This window comes from Cucurbita moschata, unplaced genomic scaffold (assembly GCF_002738365.1).
Source record: "Cucurbita moschata cultivar Rifu unplaced genomic scaffold, Cmos_1.0 Cmo_Scf00018, whole genome shotgun sequence".
Lineage (NCBI taxonomy): Eukaryota > Viridiplantae > Streptophyta > Magnoliopsida > Cucurbitales > Cucurbitaceae > Cucurbita > Cucurbita moschata.
In genome coordinates, this window is record NW_019268534.1 from 4017994 (window position 1) to 4036186 (window position 18193).

Here is an 18193-nt window from a genome sequence, read left to right on the forward strand (position 1 = left end):
GGACAAAACATGCTTGAATGACTTGTATTGGTATGTGCAAATAATCTTCACTATTAAGTAGCGAGAAAAGTAGGTAAACGTGACTATGTCGTGGGGCGGTTAGATGCAATAACCGGATTCTGAACCCTAGGCAAGAAACACTCTCAAAAGGTTTACGCCTTCCCCTCCAACTTTTCTTTCTCCTAATATAAGAGATACAAACAAAGAAGAGGTAGCATGCGTTACCATTGCTTTCATGCCTAGTTGGATTACTAATCTTCCTAGGATGGTGTATTCCATATTTCCACTCTAACTTCCCTTCATATAAAAGTGATCAAAGTAACCACCAATGCGCTAACCTTTTAATGCCAAAACAAAATTCAATAGAACCCAAATTCTATCGGAGCATATACACATACTTACCGACAAAGCCGAGCATTTTGATGCATCTGATGGTGATGATGATGATGGCGGCCCAATCTTTCTTTCTCCCTTCCGGCAAAATCTTGTGTCATTTCATGCGAGAATTTACAATTCTCCCCATAGTGACACCTCCCTACGGCATAATAACGGCATCGTTGTTGCTTGTAGCTTTCTTGCGCATGTTGGTTCACTTTAGGGTAAAGATTCATTTGGCCCATTGCCAGTCTAGAAGCAGGATAATCAGCCCTGTAAATGCTGGGATGTATGTTGTAGCTTACTGGAGGAGGATCGGCTTTCATTTGGGGTTGGCTAAAGTAATTGTTTTGCACTGGATTCATCATGGGCTGAAGTTGATATGGCCGTCTACTATGATCAATGAACACATCTGATTTTGTTTGCTTTGTTGGGTTATGTTGACGAGGAGGTTCTCCTGAATTACCAAACAAAGGTCTTTCCTGATGTGGATGAACCGCTTTTCTCGCATCAACGGATAACTTCACCATGGTTTCAGCTAACATCGTTCCTGCTGAAGATAGATTTGACTGAGAGGGATTCTCACTAAATCCTTCTCTCCTTGATTTCCTGAAGCAAAGAGAAACCCGAACAGTTCATCAAACTATTATTGTCTTAACCAAAATAGGAGTACAGGTTGATTGTTTGATACAAAATGATAATACCTGTTTTCATTGTGCGTTTTTCTTTTTTCTTTCTCTACTACACGTGCTTCCCTAGTTGATCTTGCAAGTGATCCCCTAGCATGTTTTTCCATTAAAACCTTTTGCCTTTCTCCTTCATCTTCCCAAGTCTACAATTTGGCAACATGGGTTATGTTAAAGAACAGTTGAAACTATAAGAGAAAGGCCCCAACCAAAGGAAGAAACTATGTAACAACTGTAACCTGTCTCATAGTCTTCATCCGATAAAGATTTCGACCCTTGATTAAAAGGGGATGAAGTGGAGGAAGTGGTTTCTCACCCTTACTCCACAATACTTCAATCTGGCTCAGAAAATGAAAAGGGAAAGGTTTGTATAATAAATACAGTTGAAAGGTAACAGAACTCAAGAAGACAACTACTAAAAAATAGTTATGGTTCATCATTAGTCGACAATTAACATACTTGACTTTTAAAAGTCACCTTGGCGATAGCAGAAAGTAGAGTATTAGATATATCTGATTAATAATTAAAGAACAGATTTTGCTGACTTCCAATGACTAAATTGGATGTAGACAGTAAATGAAAGACAAATAATCTTGCTTTTGAGCAGTGGTTCCAGCAATATTATTTAAGTTATGCACTGTGCTCACCGTAAACGTATGCTGTTGTTTAGAAGCACCATAGCTTTCTTTCACAATGCGACCTGCAACAATTCTTGTTCCACACGAAGGACCTATGGAGCTCCTAGATGCTATATTGTACCTGAATGATGAATATCCCAATAAAGAAACCATCCATTAAATCAATTGCTCCAAGTAAGATTAAAACCTCTTATCATTCTCACGGATAAAATTTGCTGTTGAATTATTGGTCCTCGGCTCGTTATAGAAATAAAGGAGATTAATGGCTACGTAATTTAGATACATTAAATTTAAATGCTTACATCTCGTATACTTTTTGTTCAAACATAACAACATCACCCATGCAAGCATCACCTGTATCAAACGAATATCAGAACGACAGAACAGAGATAGTTATTATCAATTCAAGTATATTGGACACTAAAAGACGAGCTAGAAGAATTTCTTAAGAATGCTTGGTCCGGCAGACAAATCAAACAAATTAGAAGTAAAGTTAATGAACAATCATCAAAGCACCTCTCGTGGTTAGAAAAATCAGCAACATATTAAAATGAGAATAACATATAAATTGTTCTAGATGTTCAAACAGCCATAGAATCCGCACTACGTAACTGAGATCATACCTTTACAATTTACTGTAAAGCTGTACTCTGGATATTTCTTCTCCCCTCCACCATTTAAAATCCTGAAAATAATTGAGAAGGAAAATGAAAAGAAATTTGCCGTTAGCCCTAGACTCCTTTGAAATCCATTTTTATCCTACCATACATACAATACAAACTTACTCCAAATGCTCGTTGATACGCTGAATGAGTACATCTTTGGTTCCTGTTAGTCTCAATCCATTTTTTCGTAGATAAGCCTTGCATTGCTCTACCTTGAGCTTCTCTAGCTTACCAGCTGGGCTCAAAGGATGATAGAGAAATGTGTTATGTGAGGAACAAGGAGAGACTAAAGAACAATGTCAACTTCCGTTTTCAGAGTTCATTTGGTAGAAAGAACGGAAGAAGCATTTTCTAGTGTTTTTACTCCTCTCAACTAATGGATACAACAACCAAGGAGGAACGGCAATACGTAGGTGAAAGAAAACTTAACTCTAAACTGGACACAAATTCATAATACTTCAACAATACCTAACGGATAGAGTACATCGATTATTTAAAAGAAACGCAAAAGGCGGAAACGAAAGAAGCTTATAGAGTTCCGATTTCTAATGGCGTTCTCTGTTCGTAAATGAACCAAATATGAAAAAAAATTAGGTAACCATTCAAAATCTTTGACTGACCTTTGATGATCGATAGCACTTCACTAATATCTTTTTCATCATTTTCATTTAGATTCAAAACCTCTGGCACTACATCATCTAAGTATGCTTGCGCGATCAGTTCCCTATCTTCAACTTCCCTGCAGAATGCAAACAACCTAATGAACTCGAGCTCTACATCGATTAATCAAATATAACAGTTGACCGCAGCGAAAAAGATTCGAAATCTGTTAAAAGATTCAAATACTTACGACGGCTTTGATTTCTTCCTGATCGAGATCCTTGAAACCTTGGAATTGGTATCTTCCTCAAAGCTGTAACTCGGATCACATTCCGAATCATCAGAATCACACTGGTCGTCCGATTCTCCATGGTCATCGATAAGTTCTTCTAGTTCGAAGCGACGCGGATCAGTAACGAAATTCCCAGAGAACGCCATCAAAATATATTACTCCTCCGTTCGATGCGGTTTCGGATAGATATCGTTTTGCTCTGCTCCCAAGCGCTATATAAAAAGGGGAAATGAATGAATAAAAAGAAACATTAAGGAAAAATTTCAAATTGCAACGGCTAGTAGGCTAGGACGAAGGCAAATGAAAATTGGGCCTGATACGGTTTTGGGCTTTACAACAAAGACCGGACCGGAATCATGGGCTTGGTAGCACATCAGCCCATTTCAGAAATATTAAAAACTGACCTACTTATTAAGTTTATATATATATATATATATATATATATATATTATATATAAGTTGTATTTATGTATTTGTATATTATTGTAAATGAGTTTGGAAAATACTGAAATTAATTTGAAGATGATTGATTGCTTTATCCAATTTTTTTGCCCAAACTACTCAATAAGAAACTTGAACGATACAATTTATGAAATCGCTCTCTTAGTTATGTTGCGTCCTAATCCGAGTCCTCATGTCCGCTCTTCTCTACCTACAACCCAAGAAGTTAGCTTTGCCAACACATTAGTGTGTCCCCTTAATTCTATACTGACTCCGTTCCCAGGCTAGCTTTTTGGGAAGTCCGTTCCCACCGCGCTCACAGCTTGGCTAGTTTGCCAGTGGTCGTGGAAATTCTCCCATTCCTTAATCGAAGACTTGGTTGGATGCGAGATCTACACCACAAGTAGTACAAAACGTTGATGATATCATCATGACCTCTTTTTTCGCTAGGGATGCTTAAAGCCAATTCACCAACTAGTCTGAGCTTTCATCTCTCTTAGTGTGGCCAGCACTAAGTGTTTCCAAGCTGTGAGGCTTACACCCATTCGCATTATCTCGATTATCCTACTACTAGCTTAAAAGATAGGTCATCTAATTTTACCTAGTCCTTTTATAGGAGGCTTTCGACCAAAAGCATAGAACCTTAACCATGTTTGCTAACCCTAAATTATATCGATAACTTACAAGTTAGACAATATTTTTATTTGAATCCCTAGCTTGAGCAAACATGAGCCAACTTGAGTTAAAGCGCCCTCGAGTTCATCATCTTACACTTATTCCTTCTCCCTTCTCATTCTGAAGGGCCAAATTTCACTAAAATTTTCTTTTTCAAGCAACCTACAGAGAGGGACTCGTTCAGACATACTTTTCAAACCGTACAGCATCATATACAAGTACAAAGTAAAGACGTGAAAATCTGAAAGACAAATCTTTTAAGTTCTGAACCTGAATTATGTCAAAGAAAGACTAATATAATAAATATAACGGTATTTTTTAATGTATAAAGAACAAAAAATGTAGTATATTGGGAGGAGGTAACTAAAATGTGAATAAACATGTTTTTCTCTACTCAATCTGGATTACTAGGTTTAACATCGCTCTTACAGTTGTACAGGCAGCACCGCCCCCACTTGGAGCTATATAACCAAAAACACACTATTTTTCAGTTACCATCTTAGCCATCAAGTAAATCTAGAAGTCACCTCTAGCCCAGTTTCACGTCTCTGATGTCTGAGCCGATTGTAAGCCAAAGGTAAAAAGCAAGAGAAGCCTGGAAATGAGTCAAGGATTTATGTGGAACGGCAACCAAATCACCAGAGCTTTGATTTGAACCAGAATAGGAGGAATACGACTCCGAACACGATAGCAACGGGAGCCCACTTCCGAATTAAAGCCTGCGTTCAAAATTTTTAAGAAATGAAAAATTAAGCATTAGAACTGTCAATTAAAATGAGGTCTTCAACGAACTTTCCATGTAGAAAGCATCCTAAGAGATATACTAACAATGTTTATGAGGTCAGTTAACAACAAATCATGCACAATTTTGGATTACAGTCCAAATGCTCGTGAAACTGGAAAATTTTACAATAAGTTTCTGTTGAAGATGTCGGTCTGTATACGAGACCTCACAACAGGATAAATCATTGATATTTATTTATTTATTCAGAGTATCTATACTACTTTCAACCACCACGGGTCAGATTATAAGGCACCAAGTGAAATAGAATAAAAGTTCCTTATTTCTTATGCATATTTGCAATGGAATAAACTCCATAAGATACCATCCATCAAGCTTCGTCCTATAAGGTTAGGCGTTGGAAGTGAGAGGTTTGAAATCTTGAAGAATTGGTCTCTTTTCTAGTGAAGCAGGTAATTTCGAGTTCAACTCCAAGGCCACCAGCCTGAATATCCCATTATCAAAGCTCAATTAGGAGGGTAAGTTCGCTAAAAAAGTTGAGCCTCAAATTTGATCTAAGGTGTCTAACACTCAAAATAGAATTCAAATATGAAACCTCTTCCTCTGTAACATTTTTAGGCTCAACTACTGTTTCCAAGAACCAAGATGATATTGAAGACTGGCTCACAGCATTGCTTTCGAGAGGGTGGCTTAAAGCGATGCTAGAAGATTGCAGAAAGCAAACCCAGTTTCTGGTCCATTTGGTTAGAGAGATAATGGGATTTTTAATGATGTTTGTTGAAGTCTTGATGGTTTTTGGCTAAATTGACAGCAGACAGCTTCCACTTGGAGTGCCAAACGTAAGGATTTTCATAACTGCAGCTTTTTGGTTAGTGTAGGTTGGAGGGGAGTTTTTCTAGCCTCCTAGGCAAAGGATTCCTGTTCCCTCTGGCTTTTAAGCAGTATACGCTTTTTGGTTCAATGGTATTCTCTGTTTCTTATTTTCTAAACAACTATACCAGTACAACCTTCAATGATTCATGTTATCAGAAAATAGCTTCATGAGCAACATCAAAATCATGCAAAAGTTAAGCCTTGTCTTACATCGAAATCATGCAAAAGTTCACATTCTGAAGGCAATCATTCAACTTCGACAGAATTTAAAGCAAATCAAATAATATGACTAACCTGTCGGTTTAAATCTCTGGCCTTGTCAGCATATATGCGGGATTCAGATGTCAACCTACTTGACATTTGACTGACCTCTGCAAAATTTAAATAGTATAAAATTAGAAAGTTATCATCTTTGACACTGCTGAATCATGATTCTGCAAACCCCTTCAAGAAGGCCGTAGGGCAATTTATCTCTCCCAACATAAATTAATGTAATCATGCTAATCATTTCAAATAGCAAAGATCCTCATACACCTAGAAACTGGGAACAATGTGGTTTAGTTTGTAATGGTAGTTGAACAACTCACATTGTCAGAAAACAAAGGAACCATAATGCTTTATCACATACATTTTACTATACGATAATACATGACCACACTTTAATAAAATTAGAAAATAAAAGGAAAAGGAAAATCTTACGGTCTAACTTTTCACCAACGCCAAGAACTTCCTGAACATTGCGAGTCATTATTTGGTGGACTTCGTAAAGTTCATCATTCAACTTTGCAATATTACGTTGAGTCCGTGTATCCTGGTACAGCTTCTTGGTCTTCTGTATGTATGTATCTGTTCAACATAAAGGAGGTGGAGGTGGGAATCAAGGGCAAAAGGAAAGTAAATAAGTTTAAAGGTTCAAATTGCATGGGAATTATTTATACAAGTCCAAGTAATGCATACCAAATTTAATGAACGCATAAGGCCTAGCAGCGGTTTCGATTTGAGCCCCATTGACACGTTCAAATTCATTCTTCAGGTCTTCAAGGTATTGAAAGGCAAGTTTCTTTGGATACGCGCGATCGCACATAGTCAAATAACAGACCCTTCCTTCAATTATATAGCTAAAAACTCGTCAAGGTAAAATACCGTCTGTCAAGAACATAATTCTGAACTAACAATCTTCTAAACAGTTTAATGTGATGAACCATAATTTCCAAAGCCTTAACAAAAGACATTCATATGTTGATTGCTCTACACATTGAACCCAAGTGGTAAAGTCAAATAAGTTTTCACATTCAATATCAACCTCATTCGTCTGCAAAACCCAAAACTTTTTCAGCAAGCTACTGTCAAAATGACAGGATAAATTTAGTTTGTCCAGGCCCCAGGGTCAGTTTAACTACCATTCGTGTTTCTTTTCCACAACAAGGTTCAAACAGAAATAAAGAAAACCTTATTTTCGTTTTAGCCTCTCACATGCCACAACAAATCAGAATGGGGTGTAAACACTGAGGAGCAAACAGCAAAGCTCTTTCCTAATTTATTTAGTAAAATATACCCTATGACATCAAGGACATGCAGATACAAAAATTCAAAACACAGCAAACTAGACTGCCAATGAATACGATAAGTTAAATGTAAAAGGCCAATCACGTATGGATACTGAAAAACATATGGGCCTGTCTCGATAGACATTCTTGAGGCCTCATTTTGACCTCTTGATAAGTTCTTAAACAGAGCCTTCACTTGCTGCTTGTAGAATTCTGCATCTTGCATATCACGGCCATCATCCAGTCCCTCTGCTAGAGGAAGACCATCAGTAACACGAGCAATCATTGTAAGCTTCACCATCTTCAGTTCGATCCGTCCCCCAACTAAGGATAAAATCATTGTACTATGTCAGCTACGATAACTTACAGAAGATGGCAAACAAGCCGAGTCTGATCGGAGTGTTTCCATGTAGATAACTCAGCTAAGGATCAAGCATATAATAATGATAAGGTTCAAAATCATTGTAGAATTAGTAACTAGCAAAAAGAATTATCAATAAGGTAGTTTTCTTGAGACATTATTTGTTCCAAAATGAGTTCATATTCAAGATCGAAAAGGTCTTTATTTACAAATTCATCTTCTTAATTATCGTATTATTCAAGTTCTAAAAATTAGTCGAACCCACAGTGGCCACAAGTTAAATACAACTCCTTAAAAACTTTATAAAGTACCACTGTTAGAATATTCGAAAAAGAAGTTATACCAGTTTCCAACCATTGCCCATTTTCTCTATTATAATTCAAACATTCCATTTCTATACCGGTACTGTAACTCTTCGAATCCACAATGCGACTCCATTAACGTACAGAGATAACAATAAACCAAAGCAAGAGAACATCGATGTGGATCTCGTCGTTATCGCTCCAATTTGGTTAGAAATAGACGTTTAACATCAAGCAAACCCGATCCCAAAGAATTGATCCACTCTTTTCTTAGTAGAATTCGAAAAGAAACCAAATCCCAACAATCATTCAAAAACGTAGTCCAAAATAAAGGAGTTAAACATTTCCTACGGAATACAATAGGAATTCTATCTGACCGATAAACTGATCAATCAATCTCCCATAGATCGCCGGAAAACTGAAAACCCACAAATGTCCAATTCCCTCGAGAAAACAACGAAAAAAGATAAAATAATCAGAGAGAGAACAAATTTTAGCGATAGTACCAGGCTATAACATTGGGGGGTTCCCCTTCCAAAGATCCGAGGAACCGTGATGACGATGGAGGAGAAGGTAGGGTTCGTGAAAGAACAGGAATTGGATGGGAATTGGATTACCGTCCGCGCGGTGTGTAAAGCTCAGGGTCCGATCGAGTCTCCTAAAATGGAGCCATTGCTCTAGCCACAAGTCAAATATGCAAAATGTGCTTCAAATTTTAATTTATATTGTAAATTTATTTTTTAAATATGTATAAACACTAAACATAAAATTTAACCGATCAGTTAAATCTTTTTTAAAAAAAAAAAGAAAATTAGAATATATCACAGATTTATTGAACAAAATTTGGATGAAAGATCTTAGATACAAAATCAAAATCAAAAAATTAAATATATTTTTAAAATAATTTATAAATTTAGAGACTAAATTTATAATTTGCTTCTTTCTTTTTTTTTTTTATTGAATTTAATTTTCACCCACATTTTTATTTAATGCTAAAATAATTGCTTAATTTGGTATCCTATACAATTTATTAATATTAAATATGAAATTTATGCATTTATTAGGAGTGTTCATATGAACAGATGATCCGACTAAGTCTTGTTGGATGAAAGTACCGATTAATTTAGAGAATGATCATAGGTTTATAATCAAATAATACTCTCTCCATTGGCACAAGGCCTTTAGGGGAAGCCGAAAACAAAGCAAAGCCACGAGAGCTTATGTTCAAAGTGGACAATATTATATCATTGTAGAGAGTCGTGTTCGTTTAACATGGTATCAGAGTCATGCCCTAAACTTAGTCAGGTCAATAGAATCCTCTAATGTCGAACAAAGAACAAAGGGCTCCAAAAGAAAAGTTAGGTTTGGTTATATTTTCTTTTTGTCTGAGTCGAATTTGTTGAATTTTTTAAAAACCAAAAATTTTGTTCGGTTTGCATGTTGATATTTTTTTAATTGGCTCAACCCGACTAACTCGAAAATAGGGTTACAACCCAACCCTACTCTACAACTTTATTGGTTTAGCAATAGTAAGGGCAATTTTGAAGGCATCACGAACTTCGTTCTTTTCTCCTTGTCTAACCTACACAATCCTTGTATATTTATCAACAATATTAAGTACAAAGCCGAGCAATTAAGCTCAAGAAAATGCAGTGGCTTCAGATTCAGCACGAACCATGTTTGCATACACACCACCAAGACGAGCTTTGGCCATTAAGGTGTCATGGCAGCCATGCTCGACGACTGAGCCATTTCTAATAACTGCAACCATATCAGCATTACGGATACTCGTAAGCCGATGGGCGACTACGATCGTAGTAGCTTCCTTTGACACCTTCCTAAGTGCAGCTTGGACATGTTTTTCAGATTCCAAGTCCAAAGCACTGCTGGTTTCATCTAGTAACAACACGCTTGATTTCTTCAAAATCGCCCTTGCTATTGCTATCCTTTGCTTCTGGCCACCCGAGAGCTGAACCCCGCTTTCGCCAACCTAGGATTGGATCATAGAAACCGATGAACAGGTCATTGGACAAATCCAATAATTTATTGTAACCGCCCAAGCCCACTGTTGGCAGATATTGTTCTCTTTGGGTTTTCCCTCTCGAACTTCCCCTCAAGACTTTCAAACGCGTCTGCTAGGGAAAGGTTTCCACACCCTTATAAAGGGTGTTTCGTTCTCCTCTCCAACTAACGTGGGATATCACAATCCACCCCCCTTTAGGGCCCAGCGAGCACTCGTTCCTTTCTCTAATCGATGTGGGACCCCCACCAAATCCACCCCCCTTCAGGGCCCAACGTCCTTACTGGCACACCGCCTCGTGTCTACCCCTCTTCGGGGAAGAGCCTCCTTGCTGGCACATAATCCGGTGTCTGGCTCTAATACCATTTGTAACGGCCCAAGTCCACCGCTAACAGATATTGTTCTCATTGGGCTTTCCCTTACAGGCTTCCCCTCAAGGCTTTAAAACGCATCTACTAGGGAAAGGTTTCTACACCCTTATAAAGGGTATTTCGTTCTCCTCCCCCAACTAGTGGGATATCACATTTATAGATTGTTGTACGAAGTTACCTGTGTGTCATATCCTTGAGGGAGGCCACTGATGAACTTGTGAATGTAAGCATCTCTAGCAGCCTCTTCTATCTCAGTCCATGAGGCCTTTGGGTTTGCAAATGCAATGTTGTCTCTTAAGCTTCCAGCAAACAGTGTAGGCTCTTGACCAACCAATGCTGTTTGCCTCCTCAACCATTTCACATTCATCTCCCTCAAATCTACGCCTCCCATCAGCACCTTCCCTCGGTTCGGGTCGTAAAATCGTTGAGTCAGCCATATTACCGTCGATTTTCCCGAGCCACTCTCACCAACCAAAGCCACTGTGCTGCATTCCTTAATCTTTAAGCAGAAGTCCTTCAGCACAATAATCTCTGGCCTAGATGGGTATGCAAAGGTCACCATTTTGAATTCAACACCAAAACTTTTCCGTTCGTTCTTCGTACTTTTTCCTTTACCGACGCCTATCAATGGCCTCCGATCGATAACATCCAACACTGCGGGAATCGCAGTTTCTGCCATAGAAGTATCCGGAGCTAAACCAGCGAGTTGTCCAACAGAAAAGGAGCTCAAAACAAGAATGAGGAAAATCTTATACACATCACCAAAACTTGTTTTGCCTTGTTGAACAAGGTGTGCAGCAAACCAGAGAGTAAGAGTATAAGCTCCATACATGGCACCTTGGGAGAAGCCAAATGTTAAGCCTAAAATCTGCGACGTTTTAACTGATTTCTTCTTCGGCTCGGATAATGATCGATTAAAGGCTTTAACCAGCTGCTCTTGCGCAGAAAACGTTGTCACTGTCCGTATGTTTGACACCGCACCTGAAGCAATATTGCTAGCTTTGGCATAAGCTCTTTCATCAAGTTTTGGTCCGATATTTATAATCAAACTTATGTAACTAGCACCAAGAGTGAAAGGGGTCAGAGCAGCAGCCAACATGGTTAGTCTCCATTCGAGCCAAAATGAGAGACCAAGGCCAACTGCAGCTGCACTCAACCCCATCAACAAGACCGAGATTCGATCACCAAGAAACGAGCGAAAATAGATGCAGTCAATTGATAGCCTAGATATGAGAATTCCAGTGGAATTCTCAGGGAAATCAAACCAACCAGGCTCTTGTTTCAGTATTGATCTGAACAAAAGATCTCTTACTCTCACTGTGAGCTTAGTTCCAGCCCAACCACAGAAGCCTTGCTGCCCTGTCATGAACACAATGCAGCCAATCCCAAGCCCAACCAGGACTATACACAAATGCCCAACTTTGGCTTTCATCCTAGAAGTTTCACTATCAAAATAAACTTGAAGGGCTTCACCAAGAACGAAAGGAAAAATCGACAAAATTGCACCTGCACCCAATCCCATGAGAAATCCCAATATCAGGATGGGAATCTCTGGCTTTTGTAGTTTCAAGATTTCTGCAATCCGAACGTTTCTTTGTTTCTCTTCTTTCTTCTCCTCTTGCTTATCCTCAAGCGTAGATTTGAAGTACTTCGACTTCGGAAACTCAACTACATACTCCGATTTCGAGATATCATTGAATGAAAGATCAGTGAATTTCTGAATTTCATTTTGTTTGGGAGAAGTTTCTCTAACTGCTTCAGATGCGAGTTTGGCGAGGTTATAATAGGCGCCTTCTCGCTCCATCAGCTGACGATGAGTTCCAATTTCGACAACAGAGCCATGTTCAATGACAGCAATGGCATGGGAGTTTCTCACAGTTGCAAGCCTGTGAGCGATAACAATTGTTGTTCGGCCTAAAGAAAGCTGATGGATAGCCTTTTGAACTGTAGACTCGGATTCTGAGTCCAATGCACTTGTTGGTTCATCTAAGAGAAGAATTTTGGGGTCTTTGATCATGGCTCGTGCCAAAGCTATTCGTTGTTTTTGACCGCCCGAGAGCAGAGCTCCTCTATCTCCAACCTGCACAGACGCCCATGTTCAGAAACAAACTAGAGCCAAACCAACCTATAAGTTCTTTATTTTTTCATAAACTTTCTATCAATCTTTTAGAAAACCAAAAAGATTTTTAAAAGTTGATGAAAAATCTAAATGTTTCTTTAAAAAATGTGATCAAATGGGGTCTTAGTAAATGGACCTGGGTGTTGTAGCCTTGTGGGAGGCCAGAGATGAAGTTGTCAGCATTTGCAGCAATACAGGCAGCAATGGCCTCTTTTTCAGTCGCATTCTCTTTTCCCATCATAACGTTCTCAACAATACTTGTGGCAAAAAGGACTGGTTCTTGACCCACCATCCCAATCTGATCTCTCAACCACTTGATTTGCAGTGTCCTTATATCACACCCATCCAGACTGATCGTCCCTGCAAATGAGGTAGTTAGCCGTTATGCTACGGGTGCCATTAATCCTATGGCTCCCTAGCCTACTGTCTGAAGGTAAATTCGATCAATTAGATGCAGAAACCAAGGCAAGGTCGGATCATTATAAACTACACTTTAACTCAGCTCACAGACAGATTTCAGATAAAAGCTTGATTTGATTTGTACATACCTTCAATGGGGTCGTAGAACCTCTCTATCAGAGCAAAAATGGTGGATTTACCGCCGCCACTAGCGCCAACAAGAGCGAGTGTCTTTGAAGCTGGAAACACCAGATTGAGTGACTTGAGAATCATAGTATCTGGACGAGATGGGTATGTGAAACTGACGCCTTTGAACTCTATTCTTCCACGAACGTTTTGGAGGGTTCTTCCCATTGGGCTGTAGGAATCTATCTCTGGAACTCTGTCTATGATTGTGAAAATTCTTCCTGCTGCTACTGTTCCTTGTGCAAACTGAGCAAAATATGACAGTGACAGAGCCAATCCCCTGTGTCAATTATGAGATCATGTTCATTTGGATAAGGAAATCCTTATGTATCATTTCCATTCCAATGAGCTTAAGCAGAAATTATGTAGTAAGCCTAAGTCATGGCTGACTCAAGCTGCTTTACCTTCCTCCGACGTTGACGCCAAAGAAACAAGCGATTGCGTCGCCACCGGTGATCTCTTTCCGGGCAACCAAGATAGCTCCATACCAGAAAGCCAAAGCCCAGGTTGAGTAAGTCACCAGATAAATAACTCCCATGCCTACGCCTTTCGAGAATCCAATCCTCCTCCCAAATGGCACAGAGTTTTCCAAGAGCTCAGCATATTTTGCACCAAGGTTATCTTCTGCAACGAACGAAAACACAGTTCGGATTGAACTGATGGCTTGCTCTGCCACTCCCCCAGCTTTCCTGTAAGAAGCCTTCAAAGGAAACATGGGAAAAGGCTTGAAAAAACGCAACATATAAAAGGGTGTGTAACAGCTCAAGCCCACCACCGGTCCTCTTTGCGCTTTCTCTCAAGGTTTTAAAAACGCATCTACTAGGGAAAGTTTTCTATATTCTGATAAGAAATGCTCCGTTTCCCTCTCTAACCGATGTGGGTTCTCACAGTCCACCCCCCTTGGAGGCCCAGCGTCCTCGCTAGCACACCGCCCAGTGCCTGGCTTTAATACCATTTGTAACCGCCCAATCCCATCGCCAGTAGATATTGTCCTCTTTGGGTTTTCCCTTTCGGGCTTCCCCTCAAGGTTTTCAAAACGTGTCTACTAGAGAAAGTTTTCCACACTCTTATAAGGAATGTTTCATTTCCCTCTCCAACCGAGGTAGGATCTCACAATCATTTGTAACCACCTAAGCCCACCGCTAACAGATATTGTCCTCTTTGGGATTTCTCTTTCGGGTTTCCCCTCGAGGTTTTTAAAACGCGTCTACTAGGAAAAGTTTTCCACACTCTTATAAGGAATGCTTTGTTTCCCTCTCTAACCGATGTGAGATATCGGAGGATGGTTTTGAAGATTATATCAAAGTACCTCTTCTTTTGAAGCTAGGCCAACATAAATGGCTTTATAAGCTATGCCACAGAACATCATCAGAGGGGTCACTGAGAAGACAACCAAAGAAACTTTCCATGACCTTAGAAAACCTACTACATACCCACATATGAAGGTGAATATGTGGTGAATGAAGTGAGCCATCTGCAAACGCAGAACGGACACGACGTTAAATAAATGACTTGGAAACAATGTATTAAGGTTGTCAAAAACATCATCAGTGCATTACCTTCTCCCCCATCACTTCTTGGATTTGAGCCACATCACTGGAAATTCCATGCATAATATCACCCGTGCTAATTTTTGTGTCGAAAAAACTGATATCCTGTCGTAGAACAGCTCGTAGATACATCATTCTAATACGCTGAGCCGAACGATCCCCCACCAATCTCCAACAGGTTATCTCTGTCAAAATTACAGCTTCAAAGTCCTATGTTTGCAGGAAAGTTAATGGAATGCTATTTTACAGGTCTCTCCCACTTACCCATGTATGCTCCAACCACCACAATTGCTGCTAATCCAGTCATGAACAGGCATATCTGCAAATTTAAGCATAAGTTGTAGAAAAAGAAAAGGTATTCAAGTTTAAGGTAACTTCTGGAAGAATAAAATTTGTACAATATTTAGTTAAACGCACTACAAAAGTACTTAAAATGTTGAGGATGGTTGGGAGGGAGTCCCACGTTCGCTAATTTAAGGAAGGATCATGAGTTTATAAGTAAGGAATATATCTTCATTGGTACGAGACCTTTTGGGAAAGCCTAAAACAAAGCCATGAGAGCTTATGCTCAAAGTGGACAATATCATACCGATCCGTAATTCTTAACATGGTACCAGAGTCATGCCCTTAATTTAGCCATGTCAATAGAATGCTCGAATATCAAACAAAGGGTGTACTTTGTTCAAAGACTCCAGAGAAGGAGTCGAGCCTCGATTAAGGGGAAGTTATACGAGGGTTTCTCAAGTGTTGAACAAAGGATGTACTTTGTTCGAGGGCTCTATAGGCCTTGAGAAAGTCAGAAAGCAAAGCCAAGTAAGAGTAAACTATGCAGTTCATACCCTTGCCACATCTCTCATCATCTGGGTCTTGTCAGCTTCAGAAGATTCTATAGCAAGCTGGTTGACAAAATTCCCAAAAAGATAAGAATACCAAGGAAGAGATCCGCCATTGATGAGAGCTCCTAAACACCCCAATATTATAAGAAGAAAATCCCACTTCGTTGAATACTTAAACAAGCTAAAAAGCCCAACTGCCTTAGCAGGCTCCACTTCATCTTCTTCATCACTGGCATCCGAAACACTATCATCAGTATACGATGAATACATCCTACTATGTTCAAAGTTAAAAGAATGTTCAGAAATAGCATGGTAATTCTTGCTAAGCTCATCTTTATCCGCCAAAGGCCCTTTACTTCCATTTTTCTGGCAGGAATAGGGGCCGATTTTGCTAGTTTCACTAGGAATGTAGCTTTCTCCGATGAACAATGAGTTCTCTGTTTCTCCACCCACAAAGCTCTGTAGTTCCACTCTGCCAGCCGGAATATAGCCGTAACAAGAACCGTCGCTGTACGGGCTCGTAACATTCCGGCGAACGCGGCGAGAGGGAGAAAGATAGTAATCATTGGCGGTTCGGCGTAAAGCGTGGGTAGTTGAAAATGAAGATGGGGCAATAGAGGCAGCCCAGGGACCTAGGGCTATGCCGAAATTACGAGAATCTCGCCATCCAGTTGGCTCGAACTGCCATGAGAGCTCTCCTTGCCATGATTTATCATCGTCTGTGGCGGAGGGAGTGGATGGATGAAGGTTTAGAGACCGTGTTTCTGGAGTGGATTTTCTCGTAATAATGGAGGAATCTAATTGGGAAAAAGAGATAGAGACGTCGGTCGAACTCGCCGGCGTCGGATAGTGGCGCCGGCAGCCGGGGACGGCGGACATTGCCGTAAATGGAGTTTCGAATGGGATTACAAAAGGGGAAAAACGAATAACAGCGAAACTTCGGGGAGTCCTTATGCCAATACGAAGAAACGAAGAACAAAACAAACTGTAATTCTAGAAGAACAGAACAGGAAAGGAGAGCTTGGATTGAAAAATTGGGGGTGAGGATTTTACATGGAAGATTGGCGAATCTGTTGGAGGTGAGGAATCCATGGAAGCTGTGGATGCATATACAGAGGAAGGTGCCGGCGGGACGATGGAGAATGGGGAGTGGGCTTGGTCGTCTTGCCATGTTCTTGAGCTTGTAAACAGGCCAAATGGCTGCTCAAATTGTTAGTGATATTCAAATATGAGAAGGGAGTGTGGTTTTGGTTGGTTTCTTGTGGAGTTGGGAATCCATTTGTGAGATAGGGAAGCGCCCGAATATTCAAAATTAAAAGGAGAATTATTGATAACTTTTCTGTTTTTTCTTTTATTATTATTATTATAATTATTATTGGGTTTGATTTTTTGTTTTTTTTTATTGGGTTAATTTTAACTGACCTTTTTTTATTGGGTTGATTGCGAGAGAATAAAATCTTCCGGTAGTTAGTAAGTTGACATTATTTTTGTCAACTCAACCTCACCAACTTACATTGTGAGAGAATAAAATGTTCGTCCAGACTACCGGAAGGATTCTTCTTTCGATAATATTGGAAGGATTCCTCTTTGGATAATGAGTACTGTAACTGTATTTCTACGATTTAGTCAGTATTTAGTCAGTATTCAGTATTTTCTTTTATGGTTCATAATCTGGATACTGAGTTAATCCCCCTCGAATCATAAAAAAGAGGGGTAGGTCCCGCTGAGCTCTTACTAATTAGAATAAATTATTCATATAAATGACAAAATGGATCAACTCTATCCTAATTCTAAGATTGTTATGTTTAACGATTGTAACCAATATACATGTTGTAACTTAAATGTTTGATATTCAAGTTTTGCGAGATTTTAGTAATTAATCTAATGTGTATTGTCATGTACTCTAGTCAGGTTGTCTTGGTCACCAACCCAACTAATCCAAAAATTTTGAGTCAGGTTGTCTTGGTCACCAACCCAACTAATCCAAAAATTTTGAGTCGTGTCAAATAACCTGCTGCATGTCCAAGAATCTTATTAAATATTAACGATAACGTTTATACTAACTTTTTGTTACCAAATTTTAATAAAACTACCTAATTTAAACATTTTGACACATTAGAAAACAAAAACATTTAAAAGATTAACAAAATTTACTTACAAGATTAAAAACCATTTGGTATAACACTTCAAACATGCATACAACTTCTTGAACACGCCCAAACCCACTATAAACGACGCTAGATTCTTGAAAAAAAAAACTATCATCAAATATAGAATACATAGAAAATAATATGAAAAACTTAGGCAGCTAGAGCTACATAGTATCATAGGACCTCAACCTGAAAATCTGCTCAATCTCTGGTAAAAAATGAGCATAGCTTAAACATAATCAGCAAGTATTTCCCTTGAGATCGGTTGTTCGAAACTTATTATCTTATTTATACTTAAAAAAGAGAGTTCAAATCCTAAAATTCGACTTGTACTTAAAAAAGAGGGGTTCTATGAAATCCCACAT

At 39.1% G+C, this 18193-nt stretch overlaps 3 protein-coding genes across 4 annotated transcripts; all 3 read right to left on the bottom strand.

Moving 5' to 3' along the window:
• Positions 1 to 12: 12 nt before the first annotated feature.
• Positions 13 to 3462, bottom strand: LOC111456567 (zinc finger CCCH domain-containing protein 62-like). Its single transcript, XM_023098488.1, has 9 exons — positions 3215 to 3462; positions 2985 to 3103; positions 2485 to 2599; positions 2323 to 2384; positions 2002 to 2053; positions 1709 to 1820; positions 1301 to 1399; positions 1080 to 1207; positions 13 to 984 (listed from the first exon to the last, which is right to left on the bottom strand). The coding sequence occupies exons 1-9, from the start codon at positions 3400 to 3402 to the stop codon at positions 399 to 401; spliced, it is 1461 nt and encodes a 486-aa protein (XP_022954256.1). The 5' UTR covers positions 3403 to 3462; the 3' UTR covers positions 13 to 398.
• Positions 3463 to 4669: 1207 nt separating this feature from the next.
• LOC111456568 (25.3 kDa vesicle transport protein) lies at positions 4670 to 8910 on the bottom strand. Of its 2 annotated transcripts, none has more exons than XM_023098489.1 (6): positions 8704 to 8910; positions 7648 to 7858; positions 6945 to 7105; positions 6687 to 6833; positions 6282 to 6358; positions 4670 to 5091 (listed from the first exon to the last, which is right to left on the bottom strand). In XM_023098489.1, the coding sequence occupies exons 2-6, from the start codon at positions 7833 to 7835 to the stop codon at positions 5008 to 5010; spliced, it is 657 nt and encodes a 218-aa protein (XP_022954257.1). In that variant the 5' UTR covers positions 7836 to 7858; positions 8704 to 8910; the 3' UTR covers positions 4670 to 5007. The 2 variants fall into 2 exon arrangements, with proteins under 2 accessions (XP_022954257.1, XP_022954258.1); XM_023098490.1 differs by lacking the exon at positions 8704 to 8910 and adding an exon at positions 8575 to 8667.
• An 833-nt stretch (positions 8911 to 9743) lies between these two features.
• LOC111456116 (ABC transporter B family member 19-like) lies at positions 9744 to 16557 on the bottom strand. The gene is made up of 9 exons (XM_023097882.1): positions 15682 to 16557; positions 15107 to 15161; positions 14852 to 15027; positions 14602 to 14766; positions 13697 to 13992; positions 13256 to 13572; positions 12844 to 13067; positions 10767 to 12668; positions 9744 to 10187 (listed from the first exon to the last, which is right to left on the bottom strand). The coding sequence occupies exons 1-9, from the start codon at positions 16555 to 16557 to the stop codon at positions 9837 to 9839; spliced, it is 4362 nt and encodes a 1453-aa protein (XP_022953650.1). The 3' UTR covers positions 9744 to 9836.
• Between the last annotated feature and the right edge of the window lie 1636 nt (positions 16558 to 18193).